We start from the raw sequence: 20,707 nt of genomic DNA on the forward strand, positions 1-20,707 counted from the left end.
TTCACATTCACACAGGATGGTCATGGTACAGTTGGTTCACCAGACTAGAGCAATTTCTGCCGAATGAGATTGGAAGGCTTCAGCTAACCTAGGCTTGTGATTGATTCTCTCCGGCACAGAGGAGGCAGTGAGGAGGAGGAAGAGGAGGAGCCACTGACCGGCCAGGATGATGAGGAGCGTTCGCATCGCTGACATGGGCCGTCCCATGCTGGGCGACCACGTCAAACTAGAAGTCATCATCGAGGAGTCCTACGAGTTTAAGGTGTGTGGTTTTGGTTGGGAGCGTGTGAGTATGCACCATCTGTGTGGTGTGTTTTTCTGGATTCATGGGACAGGCTCAGTTACTTCTCTCCCACACACTTACTCTCATCACACACACACACACACACACTTCTCTAAGGAGGTCTTGGAGAAAATCTGAAGTGTTAAATTAAGCACTCAGTTATCCCTTTCTCTTTCTCTCTCTCTCTCTCTCTCTCTCTCTCTCTCTCTCTCTCTCTCTCTCTCTCTCTCTCTCCTCTCTCTCTCTCTCTCTCTCCCACATGGATGTAATAAGAGAGATGGAGATGAAGATGTGTGTTGCTATGTGCGTTCTCCTTGCTTTCTTCACCCACACACTCTTCAGCCCAACGTTGATGTTGTTATGATGGCTATCAAGATGTGTGTGTACACTAATGCCTGCTCTTTGCTCCCTCTCTCTCCTACACCAATCTCAGACTTACAGAGAGAGTGATGGGCGGGTGCTTATGGGTGCTTGATAGATCACGTCCTCTGGTTTGCGGAAGTGGCTTTCGCCCTGTGTGTGTGTGTGTCAGAGTGTGTGTTTGAGAGGGGGAGGGATAGTAGCCCTGTAGCTTCCTGGCTGAAGTGTTGTCATCATCCTAGGCTCTTGGAGGTTGTTATTGTGTCTGAACCAGCACGGCTACTCTGGAGAAGCTTTTACAAACTTTTAGACAAAAACTTTACGAAGTTCATGCTTTAGGGACCTCCTGGGGGAAAAATCTGCTTTTTAAAGACACATCTTATGGCTTTTCTTAAAGGCGGGGTAGGTAATGTTACAAAGCAGTTATTGTCATATTTGCTGAACTAAACGTTACATCCTGATAGCCAATAAATCTAAAGGTTTGACAGACTGTGGGTGTCGCAGGGCTGTCGTAAACACGACCAATCAGTAAGGTGGGAGGGACTTTGAATCCTTTCAAACTCAAACAGAAATTCATAGGTTTGCAAAACTTGCCTATCCTTTCTTTAAGCTTGAGTTCAGCTTGATTTAAATTGTCAGGTCCAGTTGTCCCAGAGACGTCAATTCAAGGAAGTTTAAATAAAGCATATCTCAAGAAGAAATTATCAGACAGTATTACAGAAGCACAAAGATGGTTTCACCCTTCACCTCTTTTGCTCAGCATCTGTCCTCTAGTCTCATGGACAGGAAATGAGGTCCATGAGACTCCATCCATATTCCCCTAATCTGAGCACACACCAATCCAGCTTTTACAGGGCTCCGGTAAACTTAATTAGCATAGAAGTTTCCTCACAGTAGAAGAAAGGAATATCGGATTTTCCCTCCGCTGAACATGGAAGAGGCGGAGGGGGTGGATGGGATAATGGATTTGGGAAATAGATTTCCATGCAAGGTAATAGATTCTCCTTTCCGAGGGTGGGATGGATACACTGATCTGTGTGGGAGATATGGAGGAGGGGGATAGAGAGATGAAGGAGGCGGGAATGAAAATGTAGGGTGGTGTAGCGGGGGGGCGAAGAGAAGAAGAGGGTACTTAAGAAAAGAAGATACTGTGGGGAGGATCAATGTCCTGACCTCAGCGACCCTGGTCCTGTCCTGAGAAACCACTGGGAGAGATGTGGGAGAAACAGGAATGGGGGGGGAGGAGATCAAATGCAGGGTTTCTTGTGGATATGTGGAGGCTGGCGTGGTGGAAGAATACCTAGCTTCTGGATGTCTGGGCTGCTGGATGTCTGGGCTGCTGGATGTCTGGGCTGCTGGGTGTCTTGGCTGCTGGGCTGCTGGATGTCTGGGCTGCTGGGTGTCTGGGCTGCTGGGTGTCTGGGCTGCTGGGTGTCTGGGCTGCTGGGTGTCTGGGCTGCTGGGCTGCTGGGTGTCTGGGCTGCTGGGTGTCTGGGCTGCTGGGTGTCTGGGCTGCTGGGTGTCTGGGCTGCTGGGCTGCTGGATGTCTGGGCTGCTGGATGTCTGGGCTGCTGGGTGTCTGGGCTGCTGGGTGTCTGGGCTGCTGGGTGTCTGGGCTGCTGGGTGTCTGGGCTGCTGGGTGTCTGGGCTGCTGGATGTCTGGGCTGCTGGGTGTCTGGGCTGCTGGGTGTCTGGGCTGCTGGGTGTCTGGGCTGCTGGGTGTCTGGGCTGCTGGGTGTCTGGGCTGCTGGGCTGCTGTGTGTCTGGGTTGCTGGGTGTCTGGGCTGCTGGCAGGGCTGGACTGGGACAAAAAATCGGCCCTGGCATTTTTGGCCCAGGTGGCCCACACCCACCGTGATTGGTCAGACACATTCCCTGCAGACAGTTCCTCTTAAAATATACGTGCATTCTATGATATGAGTTGCCTAGTGTTCTGCGTTGATGTGATAGTTTTGGATCCTCCAAGAGGGGTCTCAAGACTTATCTGTTGATCTTACACTTAAATAATTAATTAATTCTTATAGTTATGATTTGTATTTATGTTATTTTATGGTATTTTATTATTATTATTGATATTGCATATATATTGATAGATATATTGATAAGGCCAGTCCAGCCCTGGATGCTGGGTGTCTCCCCTGGGTGCCCTCCATCTCGCCTAAACACACTGCAGCGTGTGGTGTGTGCGTCGATGCGCTTATGTGCTGCTCCTTCAAGGCAGTAATTACTGAAGTCCTTATTATTTGTTCTTTCATTTGTCTGGTAATCATAATCACAGAGTAGCAGACACTATCCACACAAAGCCTTGTTTTCATGTTTGTTCTCAATACAATAGCCTTAAAAAGTCTCTATTGTACATCTGAAACAGCTCCCACGACAGCACTGTGGAAGAGGGGTGAGGATTCTGTACCTTTTTGAAGCCTGCACTCTAAGCCCTGCGTCTCCTTTTCCTTGTACAGAACACTGTGGACAAACTGATCAAGAAGACCACCTGGCATTGCTGGTGGGAACTAACAGCTGGAGGGACCAGTTCATCGAGGCCATCACTGTCAGCGCTGGTGAGTAAAGCCATCGGAACCGTTTCTAACAGGCTGACTTCACTGGGTTATAACAGGAACTGGCTGAATGGGTTTATAGTCTACTGTTCAGTAAAACTTGGGAGGGTATGTTGGTGGTGAAAAGGGGGAGACGGAGCAGAGGGAGAAGAGCTGCGATGAGGAGGAAGAGGAGAGAGAGAGGGGTTTGTAGGAGAGATCAAGGGTAAGTCAAAGGATGACATTATGTATGAGGTCCAGAGACAGCCAGACTGAGAGAAAGTGAGTGAGAGAGAGAGAGTAAGATACAGAGAGGGAGAAAGAGAGAGAGATGTGTGCTGCAGTGAAGCTGCGTCTCTCTCCTTCCAGTGAGTGTAAGAGCAGAAGCCATCTAGTGGTGGAGGTTGCTACTGCAGAAGACTCTGGACTGCCGATGTGCGACAGAACAAAGCCTTAGCCCAGCATGTCAGAACAAGCCTTTGTTGCCAGGCGAAGTGTGTGTGTGCGTGTTAAAGTGTGTCAGGCGATGTATGTGCGTGTGTGTGTGTGTGCTTCAAAGTACGCCTCAGATATACCCCACCACAGAGGATTTCATAACAAGTGTTATGAACAGAGCGTATGTGAACGTTAGATTCTATACGAGAAAAATAGGACACTGAATGATGTGGTTGCTGCTTCTTTGATCTGACATGTTTATGTTGTTTGAATACACTTTAGATTTCAAATCCAGTGTCCTAAAGAAGAGCCCCTTCCACACTGCAGATCTGTCTTTATTCAGCTCCTCATATGCAGCCTTGTAGCTGCATTCCTTGCAGTCCTTGCAGTCACGGTTTAATGGCAGCCTTTATGGCAGCCCTGAGAGACTAATAGCTAGCCAGGGGTGGCCAGCTCAGAGCTGTTGAATTATAGCCACAGACCACAAGCATTAGTTAACCCAATGGCTGGTCCACTCATTGGGCAGAAGTAGACAGACAGGAGACAAACATCCCCCCCACACACACACACATTTACATTTAGTCATTTTAGCAGACGCTCTTATCCAGAGCGACTTACAGTAAGTACAGGGACATTCCCCCCGAGGCAAGTAGGGTGAAGTGTCTTGCCCAAGGACACAACGTCATTTGACACGGCCAGGAATCGAACCAGCGACCTTCTCATTACTAGCCCGATTCTCTAACCGCTCAGCCACCTGACTCCCTATTTATTTGTGTGTCTACACACAGACACACACATATAATGTAAAGATAGACATGCTAGCACCGCACCTCTGACTCAACTGCCCAGTCACTCACATCTGCCTCAGGGTGTACAGTGGTTCCTTTCCTGAGGCTGTGCCCTGCAGGGTGACACAAACACAAACACACACACACATCCGGAACACACACTCACATGTCACCTCTGGCAGAGAAGCAGCCTGTTTCCTGCAGCGGCTGAGATCCCTCTCAGGGAACTACAGCTGTGTTTAAAATGCACAGGCTTCATGAAATATTGATCCTCTCGCCGCCTCCCTCCCTCCTCATCCTACTCTTTTTCTCCTTCCTTTTCGCCCTGGAGTCCTTCACACCATTTACTGTGCTCCTCTACAAAAGAGAGAGAGCGTAGCAGAGAAAAGGAGAGCGCAGAGAGAGAGTGCAGCAGAAAGAGGATGAGAGATGTAGAGAGAGAGAGAAGAGGGAGAGAGAGAACAGAGGGGGAGTGAGAGAGAGAGAGCACAGAGAGAGCAGAGAGAGAAAGAGAGAGAGAGAGAGAGAGGCAGAGAGACGCAGAGAGAGGGAGCAGAGGGAAAGAGAGGGGGGGAGAGCTTCCTCTGCATTAGCAGGGTGTTAGTTAAAGTACAAAGACAAACTGTTGGGTCTGGCTTCTCATCTTATCTCTGACAGGACTGCCTGTTCCCCTCTGTGGCCTCTATGGAGGTGTGTGTGCAGTTTGTGGGGCGTGATGGGTTGCTCATCATTGTCGAGCTGACTGTGTGTGTGCGTACGTGCGTGCAGGTGTGTGTGTTTGATGTGTGTGTGTGTGTGGCAGTGTGTGTGCATTCAGTACTTGTGTGTGTGTGTGTGTGTGCCTTGTGTTCCTGCTCTCTGGCTCTCAGTGGCCGTGCCAACCCTGAGCTGATGCTGTGGGAAATGATTCATCTAGTCAGCCTTCAGAAGATGGGGAGAGAGAGAGAAAGAAAGAGAAAGAGAGCCGGTGAACTGTGACAACTGGAACTAGCATGTCACAGAGGAAGAAAGAGAGAGAGAGCAAGAAAGAGAGAAACACAGCCCAGAGATGAGCAGCATAAAAGAAGGGTGGAAACAGGCTCAGCCTGTACTGTACACACCTGTACTGCAGGCTATCTACACACAGCACACCAGTTGTCCCAGCTGCTCATAGCTTAGACCACAGGCTAGCGGTAGCGCTAGCTAGCTAGCTAGCTGTGTGGCTGACACAAGGCTGCATCTGGTGAGACTGAGCTGCAGTTAAATGAGAGTCTGTCTCATCTGGGATGTGAACCCAGTCACCTTCTGCCCAGTCTATCATTTACTAGCTCGCCTCTTTCCTCTACTCCCTTGCTACTTTTGTCTTTCTTTGGTCATTTTCTTCGTCATGCGAAATTTAATTATTCTGAAAATAATTTCTATATCATAAAGGTTAAAACCTGTAATTGGTTTCATAGTTGAATATGAATGTTTTCCTCCAGGGCTAGGGGGCTGTGATTTGCGGCCAGGTTTGTGTCACCTCCGCTGGGCTTGGAGTTGGCTGCTGTTCCACTCTCCCTGTAGAACCTGCTGGAGAGAGATAGTAAAGGATAATTAACACTTCCTCAATGACCTCTCACTGTTGCCATCAACACAGTTATCCAGACAGACATGGGACATAGATCACACGTCTCCCTCCCTCCCTTCCCTCCCTTCCCTCCCTCCCTCCCTCCCTCCCTCCCTCCCTCTGTCTCTCTCTCTCTCTCTCTCTCTCCCTCCCTCCCTCCCTCCCTCCCTCCCTCCCTCCCTCCCTCCCTCCCTCCCTCCCTCCCTCCCTCCCTCCCTCCCTCCCTCCCTCCCTCCCTCCCTCCCTCCCTCCCTCCCTCCCTCCCTCCCTCCCTCCCTCCCTCCCCCTCTCTCTCTCTCTCTCTCTCTCTCTCTCTCCCTCTCTCTGTCTCTCTCTCCCTCTGTCTGTATTTCTCTCTCTCTGTCTGTGTGCTGACTGTGTGTATGTGCATGAATGCATCCTGCAGTCTGCGTTCTGTACCATCAGTCAAGTCAATTAGAAGTTCAGCCATCCTGCCTCTCTACCAGCATGCCCTGTCTCTTCCAGGTGCCCAAACTCAAACGACAGGAAGAGGCCATTGTCTGGCCTGGTCTGGCCCTGCTTTCTCTCTCCTAGGTCAGACAGCTTCAGTCGGGGCCAGGCCTTTGCGAAGCCAGCCAAACTGGGCTAATATGAGCCAAAACGGGGCCAGACTTTGGACATATGGGTCAGGCTCAGGCCAGACTGGGCTGTCTAGTTGCCTATAGGTTGGAGTCCTGCTGGGGGATGATTAGAGAGATTGTTGTGAGTCCTGGTTGAGTGAAAAGGGGATGTGAATGATTCCGTACTGCCGTAGCTAGCTGACTGCTCCTCTGAAACAGGATACATAAACATCACTTCTGGTCTCAGCGGTCTGTCATACGGTCGCTCTCCCATTTCTCCAGCAATCAGGTTTCGAAAGGGAGAGAGATCATTGAAGCCTTGCTTAGATTTCTCCATAATAGCTTATATCTCTTTCTTTTTATCTGTATCTTATCCATCCCACGAACACTGGAGCAAAGATAACTGTTTTTGAAATGCATGAAATATGTGCTTTAGCCTTGAATCTGAAAAAGACCACTTAAAACCATCTCTTAAAAGCCTCCTGAAATGTCATTCGTTAAACTGGGTGCAGGGCAAGAACGTGTGTGTGTGTTTTGAGTGGAAACAAGGCTCTTTGTGTGCGTGTGTAGTGTGTGTGGGGGGGGGGGGGGGGTGACCATGGTTAATGGAGAATTCTCTCCAGATAAGGTGTGTTGTGGCAGCACTCAGGAGAAAGTTGAAAGAGAAAAACCTGTTTACAGATGTATGAAGTGTGTTTGTGTGTGTGTGCATGGGGGTGTGTGTGACAGAACATTTGAAAAAAGTCAACAACAACAAAAAATCCTTAATTCCATACCCCCCCCCCCCCCCCCCCCCTGTGTTTACCTTGTGAGAAGACAAGCTTGATTTTGATTGATGATCTACATGATTCACACAGACTTGCTGCAGGCCTCCATTTCCAACACTCCTCCTTAGAAAAAGGTGTGTGTGTGTCGATAAAGGGGATGTGTAAGGGAACCTTTTATAGCATTAGCAGTAGAACAGTAGAACAAAGGATGTAGACTGTGTATTCATCGGATTAGTTCCTTCTTTCTCTTTCTGACTATCTTTCTCTCTCTTTCTCTCTCTATCTCTCTCTCTCTCTCTCTCTCTCTCTCTCTCTCTCTCTCTCTCTCTCTCTCTCTCTCTCTCTCTCTCTCTGGTGACTTTACCATGTTCGATGATGAGAAACCTCACCAAGAGAAACAGAGGTAGAGCCTGTGATGGGAGAGGAACAGAGAGAGAGAGAGAAGGTGGGAGAGACTGAAAGGGAGAGCGAGTTCTCTCAGGTTGTACCACATGAAGAGATGAGTCCCTCAGCTCGCCTAGCCTGTCTCCCTATCTTCTCACTGGAAGCAGTTACATGGAACCATGCTTTCATGTCTTCAGCAGGGAGTCAGATGGCTGAGCGGTGAGGGAATCGGGCTAGTAATCTGAAGGTTGCCAGTTCGATTCCCAGCCGTGCCAAATGACGTTGTGTCCTTGGGCAAGGCACTTCACCCTACTTGCCTCGGGGGGAATGTCCCTGTACTTACTGTAAGTCGCTCTGGATAAGAGCGTCTGCTAAATGACTAAATGTAGTTCGGCAGACACACAGGTGATAGGATGAAATCTGTCAGTCGGTGGCCGGAAAGATGCACGACAATGAAAAAGAGTTGACTTTGTTTATTAGACAAGCTGCTCAGATCATGTGACCTGTCCCAAACGTGTGACCTGTCCCAAACGTCCGTATATACAGTGCATGGACTAGTTAAAATATGGGGTACACAGAACATTTCCTTACATGGTCAAGCATGGTCACTAAATGGGGTACAGTAGAAAAGGCAAACAGGTGATAACATCGTAACTCATGGAAGTCCTGTTTATACATATTCCCTTCTTGCTGTCTCCAGAGCGTTCGGACCAAATTCCAGGTCTATATGCGGACTGTAAGAGGCCCGCTCCATGACCTCTTGACCTCAGCAAGAGACATGTCTCTCGTGCACACAAACTCTGCGTATCAACAGGTGTGGTCTCTCTCCCTTTCTCTCCTGTGAAAGAAGAAGAAAGAGGGGTCTAGATGAGATGGTGTGGGGGGGGGTCCTCACCTCCTGCACACTCCACTGCACCATAATTACTCCAAACCCTCCACAGCATTTATCATCGGCCGCCGTATGCATGGGTGTGTGTGTGGGGGGTGTTAGAAAGACGGCTGAAGCTGACAGTAGGTCAGATAGCCAGCCGTCCAGGCAACCAGCCAGCCCTCCAGCCAGCCAGGCTCGTGTTTGGACCATCAACAGTCAGCCAGACAGTCTGTCAGCCACTCATCTAGCCAGCCAATTAATCAGCCTGCCTGCCAGCCAGCCAGCCAGCCTCATGTCTGTATGCATGTTAAGCTGCTCTCATCTTATATTTACATTTACATTTAGTCATTTAGCAGACACTCTTATCCAGAGCGACTTACAGTAAGTACAGGGACATTCCCCCCGAGGCAAGTAGGGTGAAATGCCTTGCCCAAGGACACAACGTCAGTTGGCATGACCGGGAATCGAACTGGCAACCTTCGGATTACTAGCCCGATTCTGTCACCGCTCAGCCAACTGACTCCTTATATCCTGCCTGTGTGGCACGGCCCAGTGCTAGGAGAGCCTCCGTTAGCCACGGAGAGTGACAGCCTAGCATCTGTCCTGGGAGGGCTGACCTGGGATCAACACAGTGATGGAGGCAGAGGAGGCTGGGAGAGGGTTAGCGTGCAGTCGCCATGAGGCTGCTCTTTAAATTCCCTACCCTTTTTACTCTGTTCCTCTCTTATTCTCTGTCTCTCACTTTCTCTCTCTCTCTTTCTCTCACTTTATCACGCTTTTGTAGTTTTTGTGGAAGTAATAGAACACATACACACACATACACTCTAGGGATGGAAAGGATTCTGAGTGAATTTGCATGTGCTGCGTGTGTGTGCACATCTTCCGACTGCCTGCCCTGGGTTGCGACCTGATAAAGGCTATCATAAATTATAGAATGCTCCCTTTCCTCTGCCTTTATGCAAAGTGAATGAGGGTCCTTTTTATAGAGCCAGGCTCATTTGGAGCAGGCACTGGACTAGCCACCCTGAGGGACCCTGTGTTCTAGGCCCCTGCCTGAGCCTGGCAGAGGAGCTGTCAACTAGAACCTTGGTCTGACATCCTCTCAGCACCACTTAGTGCTGTACCAAGCTTGGTGAGAACTTCTGTTTGAGGTGACTAATGTGTTGACTTCTCTGCAGCCGTATCCTGACAAGTGTGAAAAACGTCACTGTGTTTCTCCTCCCCTCGACTGACCTACTAGAACATTCCTCTGTCCTGGCTTCTGGGTGTCTTAAATCTGTAGAAATCTAGCTATCACTTTGTTTTATAATATCAGGTGCACTTGATTTATCATAACATAGATTTAGCATGCAGTTTGCGCTAAATCAATTTCACCTGAAGTATTTTCAAATTGAAGATATGTGTATTGAATTTCAATCTGGCTTCCCCCCTGCACCAGTCTTGTGATCCCCTGAGAGAGCTGAGCTCCTCATGGATAAACTTCTATCTTCCTCTTACTGGCTCCTTGTCCCCCTCTCCCTCACTCCACTACCCAGCCAGCCTATCACAGCAGAGCAACCAACCTTGTCCCTGGCAGCTTCCTATCAGAGAGCAGCACTCGAGCGTGCTCAGTGGGCAGGACCAGATAAGGCTTCCTGATCACCTGTGAGACTGCCAGCTGGAGACAAAACAGAAACACTGTCGGCTGTGCTCAACGTTACCCTTTACTCTTCAAATACTCCGTCTCTTCTCTACGCTCCTCCTCTCCTTTCCTTCTTCACTTCACCTCCCCTTCCTTCTCTCCGTAGAGGAGAACCTGAGACAGCAGATACAGCCTGTCACAGTAATGTAGCACAGACCCAGCTCTCCACAGTCCCACTGTGTCGGTTCCTCAGATGAAGAGGAGGTGACTTTTCTCGGGGTCTATTCCCCTGTGTGTGCTTGGCAGTCACAAAGTAACCACTGTACCTCTGTGAGGTTGAGACACAGGCAGGGTGTGTTCTCTTTGTGTTCTAGTCAGCCACAGTGGGCCTTCCACTCCTCTTTCTTGGGATCCTTCTTTTACTCTGCCAAGTCACACGTCTCCTGATTCTGTCTCTAAGGCTTAGAGAGAAGCAAGAAGTATGGAAACGTTCAAATGAGCCAGTGTAAAATGGTAATGTTAGGAGCTGATAGGAATATTAATGCTAGGCTAATGTTCTGGAAGATAAATGTGCGTTTTCAAGCCTGTGAGTGTGTGTGTGTGTATGTGTGTGTGTGTGTGTGTGTGTGATTGCATGAGTGAATAAGTGACAGGTGAGAGATAATGTATGATAATCTGGGGTGTTAATGATATCCATGCTGTCAATAGCCTGTTAGCGCTCAGACTAAGTAGAGGGTTGTTTATCTGCTCCAGATTAGCACCAAATGCTACGGAAAGGAAATTGATTATGTACCCACCTGAGCTGTCTCCTCTGGCTCCGGCAAATCTTTCCGGACGTATGCAGACGCACTCCCTCTGTGCCTCACACTCACACACAAGTACACATCAACACACATCTACATTCCACGCATGTCCACCGTATACACCACTTGCATGGGGTAGCCCTGGTGCATCGTACCCCAGACACCAGCCTCTGGCCTGGCACTGCGTGGACCAGACGAAGGGTCAGAGGTGTGCATGACTACGCGACTACGTGACTGGAGCGATGGCAGGGCATGCTGGGATTGAAGAGATCAGGTCCTAAATTATTTATTACGATGCGTCTCTCATTAGGCTTACACTGTGTCATCTTTCCTCGTAGAAGCTTGTGGAACAAGCTAGCATCTGACTGGCTGACAGGATTGTTTGCGTGCGTAACAGGGAAGCAGAGATGGATTTGGCAGTGTGTGTGTGCATGCATGTGTGGGTCCCTGTCTGTGTCTGCAATTTTCAAAATTGAGAGCACTTTGAATATCTTTGTGCTGGCCTTTTCTGTATCCTGTTGCTGAGAATTTGCCTTGTTAAAAATAGGAGTGAAAATTGTGTTTGGCATTTGGAAGATAAATGGCATTGTGTGTCCTGCCAGCCTTTTCACACACCACTGGTTAGGGGAAGAAAATATTCAAATTGCTCTACTTTGTCACTTCATATTGACTTCAGAGGGTTAGGCCTAGTTCCCGTGTATCATAAGCTTTTACACTTGAGGTTAAATGCAGCACAAGGGTTCTTCAGAATAACGTGTTGGTTGCTTGGCTTGTGTGCTTTTTTACGAAGACACACAGGTGTTCACTGCACACATGTATCTATTCAAGAAACACACACACGCATGCACACACTGAAGATTAGCAGTCTGTGTGTGTGTGTGTGTGTGTGTGTGTGTGTGTGTGTGTGTGTGTGTGTGTGTGTGTGTGTGTGTGTGTGTGTGTGTGTGTGTGTGGATTAGCGGGCTGGCTGTAGTCCAAGCCTGAGGCGACGATTAAACTCCAATGAGCTGAGATACGAGGAGCAGTCAAGCAGCCACGAAAGCCAGGTCACATCGCTAACTCCCTGCTGACAGGAAACATCCCAGTTGTAGCCTGCTGAGATGCAGGACATCAACCTGTTTGGTTCCAGCTATACTTATTCCTCATTACCAGGATGGACTGATATTTTTACGATTCAATTCTTGGAACTTTGGAAGCCGAAGGCTGTTTTTACGCGGCTAGTTGGTTAGGAGAGACTGCTTAAATATCTCTGTTTTAAACGCCTCGTAACTCTTCCTCTCTCTCTCTCTCTCCACATCTGTCTCTCTTTCTCTCTCTCTCAGGTGAGGATGACGACGACGACGAGTGTGGCGAGGAGAAGCTGCCGTCCTGCTTCGACTACGTCATGCACTTCCTCACCGTCTTCTGGAAGGTTCTGTTCGCCTTCGTGCCCCCCACCGACTACTGGAACGGCTGGGCGTGCTTCGTGGTGTCCATCTGCATGATCGGCCTGCTCACCGCCTTCATAGGGGACCTGGCGTCTCACTTCGGCTGCACCGTGGGGCTCAAGGACTCGGTCACCGCCGTGGTGTTTGTGGCCCTGGGGACCTCCGTTCCCGGTAAGACTTGCACCAACACTCACCAGGGCTGGGATGGGGGTCATATGTGGTCCGCTTCCATAAAGTGAGGGATTTTATATGTATTTATTATTATTATTTTTCAATGAATAAAGCTTGTTTCAAAGATTAGAATTCCTGTGAACTTCATTCCAGGAAACTTCAGGCAGAAAAATGCAAAGCGCTTTGAGTAGCGTTAAGGTAGAACACGGACCACACACTCTCCATTCTGAGCTGGCATGACTAATGGTGAGCTGCAAAGTGTGCATCTATAGGGGAGGTTGTAAGTGAAGGAGGGCTGTGGGTGTGTAACTTACTACAAGAGCAGACACCAGTGTGCATCTTTCTGTGTGAAAGAAACAGGCGTGTGCAGTGGCCCACTCCAAACCTTTTACCTCGTCTCCTGTCTCCTGCCTTTCAGCACCGACACACACACACATCACTTACACACAGACACTCACACGTGCACACTCACACAAACACACACTCACACACCACCGCGTCCCTGAACCACCCATGTTCATTAGCATGGAGTCATTTTTCACAAGGCTCAGGTGTGCTCTTGTCATCCTAGTTAGCGTTCGTGGGTATGAGTATGATGTAGTACGCTGACAATGCACGCACACACGCACGCACACACATACAGTATATCCCCCCTGAGAAGCTGCATTCAGGAGAGCAGGATTTGTTAGGACTTAGCATCCACCCCTCGCTCCACTGCAGCTCCAGACAATAACACACACATGACCTGAGAGAGGAACCAGCAGGTAGAGAAACCTGGTTTGTCTTGGTTATTCAGCCGATGGGAACATTTCTGATTGTTTCTGCTCAGGGCTGAAGACAGTCTGCAACAAACACCATGGAGCTGTGACACAGAGCAGGCTAACCCTGCCCCTGGAGGTTGTGGAAAAATAACACCTCATATTTATATATAAACCCCTGAATCTAGCTTTTATGCTGCCTCCAGAGGTATGTCAATGATGAAGTGTTGGCTTATACTGCACAGGTAAAGCCCAGGTCTACCGCGGGCCCCCGCGTTCGCATGCCTCGACCTGCTCTTTCATAAAGAGGGTTGCACAGGTTAGCTCCCAGAGAGCCCCTCCTGTGAGAAAATGTTCCGTGAAGTGACATCTAAAAATAGTTCCAGTTGTTTTCACTTCCCCTTGTTTAGCCAATTAGCACCTCCTCCAACTCTTGAGTCAATGTTTACATCCACTCAACATGGTGTGTGTGTGTGTGTGTGTGTGTCTGTGTGTGTGTGTGTGTGTGTGTGTGTGTGTGTGTGTGTGTGTGTGTGTGTGTGTGTGTGTGTGTGTGTGTGTGTGTGTGTGTGTGTGTGTGTGTGTGTGTGTGTACTGTATTAGATGCAGTCTATGAGGAGGTGTGAGGAAGCAATAGCGTCAGTGTTTCATCTCACCATGGTCTGCAGTGGAGCGGAGCCGTGATTCTCTACACCAACCTCTGTTCTAACACCTGTCGAACACATGCCACGGCTCAGCTCTCTTGTCCAGCCTTCATTGTTCCTCCTCCGTGCTCTGTGCCAGGGTTCTGTTGTTCCGCTGGAGGGACATTTCCAGTTTCTGCAGGGCAGTGTGAGATCAGTGAGGTATATTGTTCCGCAGCACAAAGCCAGAGAAACAGATACTGTCACCGTACCAATGACGAACGAACAAAGGCAAGAAGGAGAGAGAGGGAGCATTAAAAAGGCATGGTTTTCTGGCCTGTTTTGGACACCTGACTGCCTCCATTCCACTGGGGGTTACGTGGCTGTATTCCATGGCTATGTTACATGACAGTGTTGCATAAATACATGGCTGTAACAGGAAGTGAGTCAGGGGAGCAGGAGGACTGGGGGGCCTGGGGGGCCTAGGGCACTCAGCCCTCTGAGCAAGGGCTGATCTGTCCCCCTGTTACATGTGATAAGGAACACAAGGATACTCCTGTCAGTGTGTCTGCCTGTAGTGGAGAGGTGTGTGTGTGTCCATGTGTGTGTGTTTATTTGGACAGGCCTAAATGTCTTTTTCAGTCTTTTCAGACCGCAGTTCTCACATTCTCACCAGTCACTGCACACTCTATTAAGGTCCGGCCCTTGGTACCCTGCTCCTTGACAGCCCTGTGCCGTGTCCGAGTCAGTGTGGTTGAAAGACATCCCAGAGAATGGTGCCACCTGGGACCAATCCGGTGCCCTTTCCAGCTGGCTGTTGCTGGCGCCTGTCGGACTCCTCCGAGGCAAACTGGCCACTCTTCCTTCTCTCCCTCTCTGTTCCAGCTCGCTTGGCTTCCCGCCTGTTCCTCTCCAACTGTTTTACCCCTCGCTACTCCATCTTCAGCTCTCCCTTCACTCCTCCTTTCTTCTCTCCTCTTCTCCTCTCTTCGGGTCCCCTGGCTGCCTGGCAGCGGCTGAAAGACAGTGCTCTCTCTCTCTCTGTAGCAAGGAGGAGAGGTGGGGGAGATGTTGTGGCAGCAGCTGAAAGACAGTGCTTTCTCTCTCTGTAGCAAGGAGGAGAGGTGGGGGAGATGTTGTGGGGTTTACAAAGGATAAAAGAAGGGAGAGAGAGAGACTGAAAAGAAGAGGTGCCGGCCACTGAAAGAACATCTAACACATTAGGCTTCTCGCCCTGACTTACTGCTGAGGCGCTGAGCTGTGGGCTGCTGCCACGGTAACTGAGACCGAGAACACCACTTCAGAGAATTAGTGTTGAACCAACTGAGATGCTCACAGTGTTGGTTGCTGACTGGTTTTGGCCAGTGCTGGCAACCTGGACAGAGCTGGAAATAAATGATGGAGGACTCTTTTTAAAAGTACTACTGTACTTTCAGAAAACTGTTAACCTGTAGAGCTATACCTACAGGTTAACAGACAGATAATCCTTTTCAGGTCAATTATAGTATCACCCTGTATCACCACCTATTTCCAGACTGTTCTGTGTTCAGTACAAAATGGCACATTGTGCAACACTGACTATATAATCGGTTGTTTAGCTACAATCTAGCTGGACAATGAAGTCTTTATACTAAGCAGGGTTTAAAAAATCTTTGAATTAATCTCTGGCTTTGAATTTTCCCCCCCGCCTACTTTCCTATACCCCTTTCTCCCATTCTTTCTCCTTCTCTTTCTACCTTATCTCTCTTCTGACCCTTTCTCACCTCTCCCTACCCCCCCTTCCCCCCTCTTTCCCCCACCGTGTCACCCTCTCTCTGCTCCCCCCGTCCCTCCATCGTTCCCCAGACACCTTTGCCAGCAAGGTGGCAGCCATCCAGGACCAGTATGCAGACGCCTCCATTGGCAATGTGACGGGCAGCAATGCGGTCAACGTGTTCCTGGGCATCGGCGTGGCCTGGTCCATCGCTGCCATCTACCACCAGAGCCAGGGGAGGGAGTTCAAGGTGGACCCCGGCAGCCTGGCCTTCTCCGTCACCCTCTTCACCATCTTCGCCTTCATCTGCGTGGGCACGCTCATGTACCGGCGCCGGCCGGAGATCGGGGGCGAGCTAGGGGGGCCGCGAACTGCCAAGGTCCTGACCACGATGCTGTTCTTCAGCCTGTGGCTCTTGTACATTCTCTTCTCCTCCCTGGAGGCCTACTGCCACGTCCAGGGGTTCTAAACGAACGCACGCACACCCACCCCACACACTGGACGGAGAGAAGGGAGGGAGGAGGAGAGCGGTGTAGAAGAGCCAGGTGCAGCTTCGAGGAGTGGGGAAGAGAATGCGGAGATGGAAGGTGGAGGACTTGTGGCTAAACTGTATTTCTTGTCTTTCATGTTGCCCCGCCCCTAATCCGACCCATTCTTCCCTCCCCCAGTTAATACGGATATTTCTACCCACTCCTCCCCCCCCCCCCCCCCCACCCCCTTGTAATCTTAAAGTAATAGAACTGGTTTAACAGAGAAGATGAGCACCCCACGCCCCCCCTCCTCCACCCCCTCCCCAGGGCCGGGACAGAGACCCTTTCCCTCAAACGTCCGCTCAACGCTAGCTCTTGTATGTGTCCTCCTGTCCCACAGGGGGGGCTGTTTGGCATGTCTCTTAACTACAGCAACCCCCTTCAGAAACAGCATTGCCCGTTCAGCCAAGACTGAAGCTCGTTTCCAATTGAAAAACAAAGCATAATCGTTCTTGAGTGAAACCCCAATTATTATGAACCTCCCCCAACCGCCATCTTTATTAATGTAAATGTATATGCATGAACTGAACACCCAATCGGAAGAGAGGAGACGCAGATGATGGTGATGACTCTGGGAGAAAAGCCTTTTGTCTCTGTGTGTGTGCGTATGTGTGTGTGTGTGTATGTGTGAGAGAAAGTGCCTGGGTTCCCATTCTCTTCCTTTCACCTCCAAAAATGACACTCTTTTACCAACATGCATGGATACGCTTTCGCTAACCCACTCACACCTATCCAACGCCTTTCCATGCATGAGTGGGAGTACACCAGTGTGCACAGGTGAAGGGTAGACAGTTGGAACGCAGTAAAGGTCACGACCTTGTGTGACCTTGGATCGAACAGCCAATAGGAAAGCTGCTGGCGCTTTGTTGTTTGACCTTGTTGTAGAACCAATGCTGAGGACTGAAATCAAGAAGGTTAACTGTGTTTTTACCTTTAATATGTTTGTTTTTGACAACAAAAGACTCGTATAACGTAAATAGCGTTTTTTGAAATACCTGAGCTAGCTAGCCAGATGTGTCACCACCAGGCTTGAATAATGGTTGCATCCTAACACAGACATAAGCAGTTCCTTACAGTTGACTGATTGGCTACCAGTTTCCTAGCAGCCTCTCTCATTGGTTCTCTCTCCCCCCCCCTCCCCCCTGTGAGTCCAAGAAACTCCCAGACTGCTCAGTGTATCAGTTTCAACCCTCAAGGGCTTTGCAATCAACTCTTTACCCCCTAACCTCTAACCATGGTGATCGTTTTTCTATCCAACATGCCCCATTTCCAGCCCCCACACCAATTCCCCAGCCTCTCAATGTTTCTTTCCTTCTCGTCCTCATTTGAAAAATGTTGGGATTTCAGGTCCTAAACATGGTCTTAACCCGGGAGGCGTCAAGCATAGTGGTGGTTACATATGTAGATTTAGAGGGTTTCTACACTTCACTTGCCCTGTAGGGATATTTTATTGAGGGTCAAAGTTCAAATCCTCTGGCTGTGTATATCCTGAGGTGACGGATAGTTCTGTTTTAACGATGCAACCTTGATAATCTATCAATCTGCCAATCATGAGACCACAGAAAGGTTTACATTTCAAGACTGTTACTACTAGTCAAGATCAGCTAAATCAGAGATGCCTGTGCTTTTGGGTGTGACTGCGAGTGTGTGTGTGTGTGTGTGTGTGTGTGTGTGCGCATTAGGGCGTGTGTGTGTGTGTCTGAGCATGTGAGCATGTGAGTGTGTTTGGGGGAAAGACAGACGGCCTGAATAATTCAGACGGGCTTGGTTCAATTTTTAACAAGATTGGTACTGTATGCTGAATGACCCAGAATTTCCTGCTGATTTTGTTTTATACATTATACTTGATGTGTAACTTAATGTAATGAAGTAAATGTTTAACCTAGAGGTAGTTGTACTGGTTTAGGTCAATTTGAACATGACAAAATGTTTAGTTCTCTTGTCATTTACACTACAAACCCCCCACAAAGTTTTGGATCAAGCTTCTGGGTGGTTGTACCAGGGGTTGTAGGGTTTAACGATAATGATTTATATGGAACTCATAATACCGTTTACCCCTTCTTTTGCCAAAGGGAACCATTTCTAAGGGAAACTCCAGGTTGCCTCAGACAGAGATGTGGGTTTTCTAACCAAGCGAGTTTCGTAATGACAACCAAAAACAAGGTTTGTCCGTGGGCCTGAGATTTTGTTTCAGTCCAGAGCGTAACCTTTCTAAAGCAGTTTGTATCTGGCGCACCACGCCTTGAGCTGTGGCGCCCGGGGTTCACCCTGGGCTGTCCTCACCTGAGACCTGCTCACAAACCAATGACAAGGGTCACACCAATCCCCAGGGCCTTACCTTAGCGTACTGGAGGAAGTGGATGCACAAGTACAAAAGGTGTTGGTCTTAGGGTTTGGTTTAGGATTGGAAAACGTCAATTTTATGGTGGGTTGAATGGGGTTTGTAGTAGAGGTAGATGAAGAAAATGATTATTTCCCAAAATCTAGAAGAGTAGCTTTATATCTTCTAGTTCTTTCTGGGGCAGGACTGGGGTTTCCAAGTGAAGGAGAAACATGGCACTGGTTCCCATGTTTTGTTTGAAAACGACAGTTGTTGGGAGTGTGCTGACAACGACCCAGCCCAACACTCGCTCCGACTGCACTCGGACCGGAAAAGAAACGTTACCATGACGTCTACAATAAAAAATAAATAAAAAAACAGAGTGAACTGACGACCTAACAAAAAAAAATACAAAATACAAAAAAAAAAGAGGAGAAGAGGGAGAACGTTAACAGCTTAATATAAAAACTAAAAACATATGAAGTACAGCCATACATTGTGTCCTGGTGCAGAGAAGCTACGGGACTTCGCCCTGCCCAGCATGTGTATCTATGGTGTGTGTGTTCGTCTGCACCTTCTAACCTGTGCAGCAGCCGTTCTCTCTCTGTGACCTCGCCCCTCTCCCTCGCCCCTCTCCCCACAACCGCCATCCTGCCCCCCCTTTCCTCCCCTTCCCACAAACTCCCTGTTCCTCCCCTATGCCATGTCCATATTTGGGAATGTTGATGTGCTACTTGTTCACACTGTGCATGGATGATGATGACATGTCTGTATATAGTTAGCAGTATCCCATTCGTTAATGTCGACGGAGGGTTGAATGTTGTATAGATTTGGACTTTTTTATTATTATTTGTTTAACCTAAGTAGGACCTACATTTGTTTTAGGTTTGTGTCATTTGAATGACATTTTGGTAACTTGCACATGATTCCATTTTATGAAGAAAAGGCAATATCTGATGTTGTTGAATGCAGCAGAGAGCTTAAAGAGTTACGTATCTTATGAACATGGGAGAGTTGCATGGGTATTTGTACAGACAACACTGCTTGCTTCTATTGACCTGGTTGTGTTATTTGACAGGTGTAAGAGAAATATGTACATCAAAGGCTATTTTGTCATTGAAGAGATCATATGTATATACTGTACATTGTTAACAGTGAGAGGTCGTACCCTCCACGCTATCTTAGAGAATTCTACATATTTATTTAAAAGAGAAACCTCACTACACTCAAGAATGACAAATATTGCCTTTTTGGAGAAGTCTAGTTTCTAGTTTTGCTTGGAGCTTGTTCTTCTATATAGCTTCTCTCTCTGTCCTCTCTGTGCTGTGTGGTGTTCAGACTGCTATCTGCCCGGTGGTTCTCCTTCACTTGGGGTGGGGTGTCTATCGTGTCCAACATGCTGCATCTCACTCTCCCTGGATCAGATGCCTCAGTCTTGTCTGTGTGGATGGCTGTCTCTCCGTCTATCTTTCTGCTTGTCTGTCTGTCTGTCTGTCTGCCTCTGTCAGTGGATAGTATGCCATATTACCAGTCTGTCTGTATGACTTTCTTTCTGTCTGCCTGCAGTAGAGGCTCATCACATCCGTTGTCGGACTCCACCCCCGACCTCTGACCCCGCAGCTTAGAGGGAGGGCTTCTTTCTTTCAGGGTTCGAATATCAATTAATCTCTTACTCATGTAGTCTTTCTCTTTTCTCAGACTCTCTCTTTTTTTTCCAGTTCTCTGCTTGTCCTCCGTTTTCCTCTCTCTCCACAGCCCTCCTCCCTCTCTACTGTATGTTTAGACTCTTTCACAGGGTTTAGTTTGCTATTTGTTTTGTCTTTTGTTGGGGTTATTGATTTTGTTCAATTAATGATGATGATTTTTGTTTTTCTTATTTTGTTGATGTCCTCTGTGTTTTAATTTTCTTTGTGTTGCACACAGACTAATAAGAAGGAAGTACACTAACTGTGATTGCGCTACATGGTACTCTTCTGACACAGAAAATAAAGTTTGGGATACCCTGTTTGAAAGAGCCCTGAGTAAACTTGTTTTATGGGGAGGGATGGAATCTAATAATACCAGTGTAAACAGGTTGCTACAGAATTTAGGAATGGGACCAAGTCACCATGTT

At 48.5% G+C, this 20,707-nt stretch overlaps 1 protein-coding gene across 1 annotated transcript; it reads left to right on the forward strand.

Annotated features, from left to right (window-relative positions):
• The first annotated feature begins 161 nt into the window (after positions 1-161).
• On the forward strand, positions 162-20,600 carry LOC136942966 (sodium/calcium exchanger 1-like). Its single transcript, XM_067236041.1, is given in 5 exon segments — positions 162-262; positions 3,103-3,130; positions 3,133-3,201; positions 12,335-12,610; positions 15,837-20,600. Coding segments are annotated over 5 exon segments (846 nt in total). The 5' UTR covers positions 162-166; the 3' UTR covers positions 16,214-20,600.
• Positions 20,601-20,707: the final 107 nt, after the last annotated feature.

Source organism: Osmerus mordax, chromosome 5 (assembly GCF_038355195.1).
Source record: "Osmerus mordax isolate fOsmMor3 chromosome 5, fOsmMor3.pri, whole genome shotgun sequence".
NCBI lineage: Eukaryota > Metazoa > Chordata > Actinopteri > Osmeriformes > Osmeridae > Osmerus > Osmerus mordax.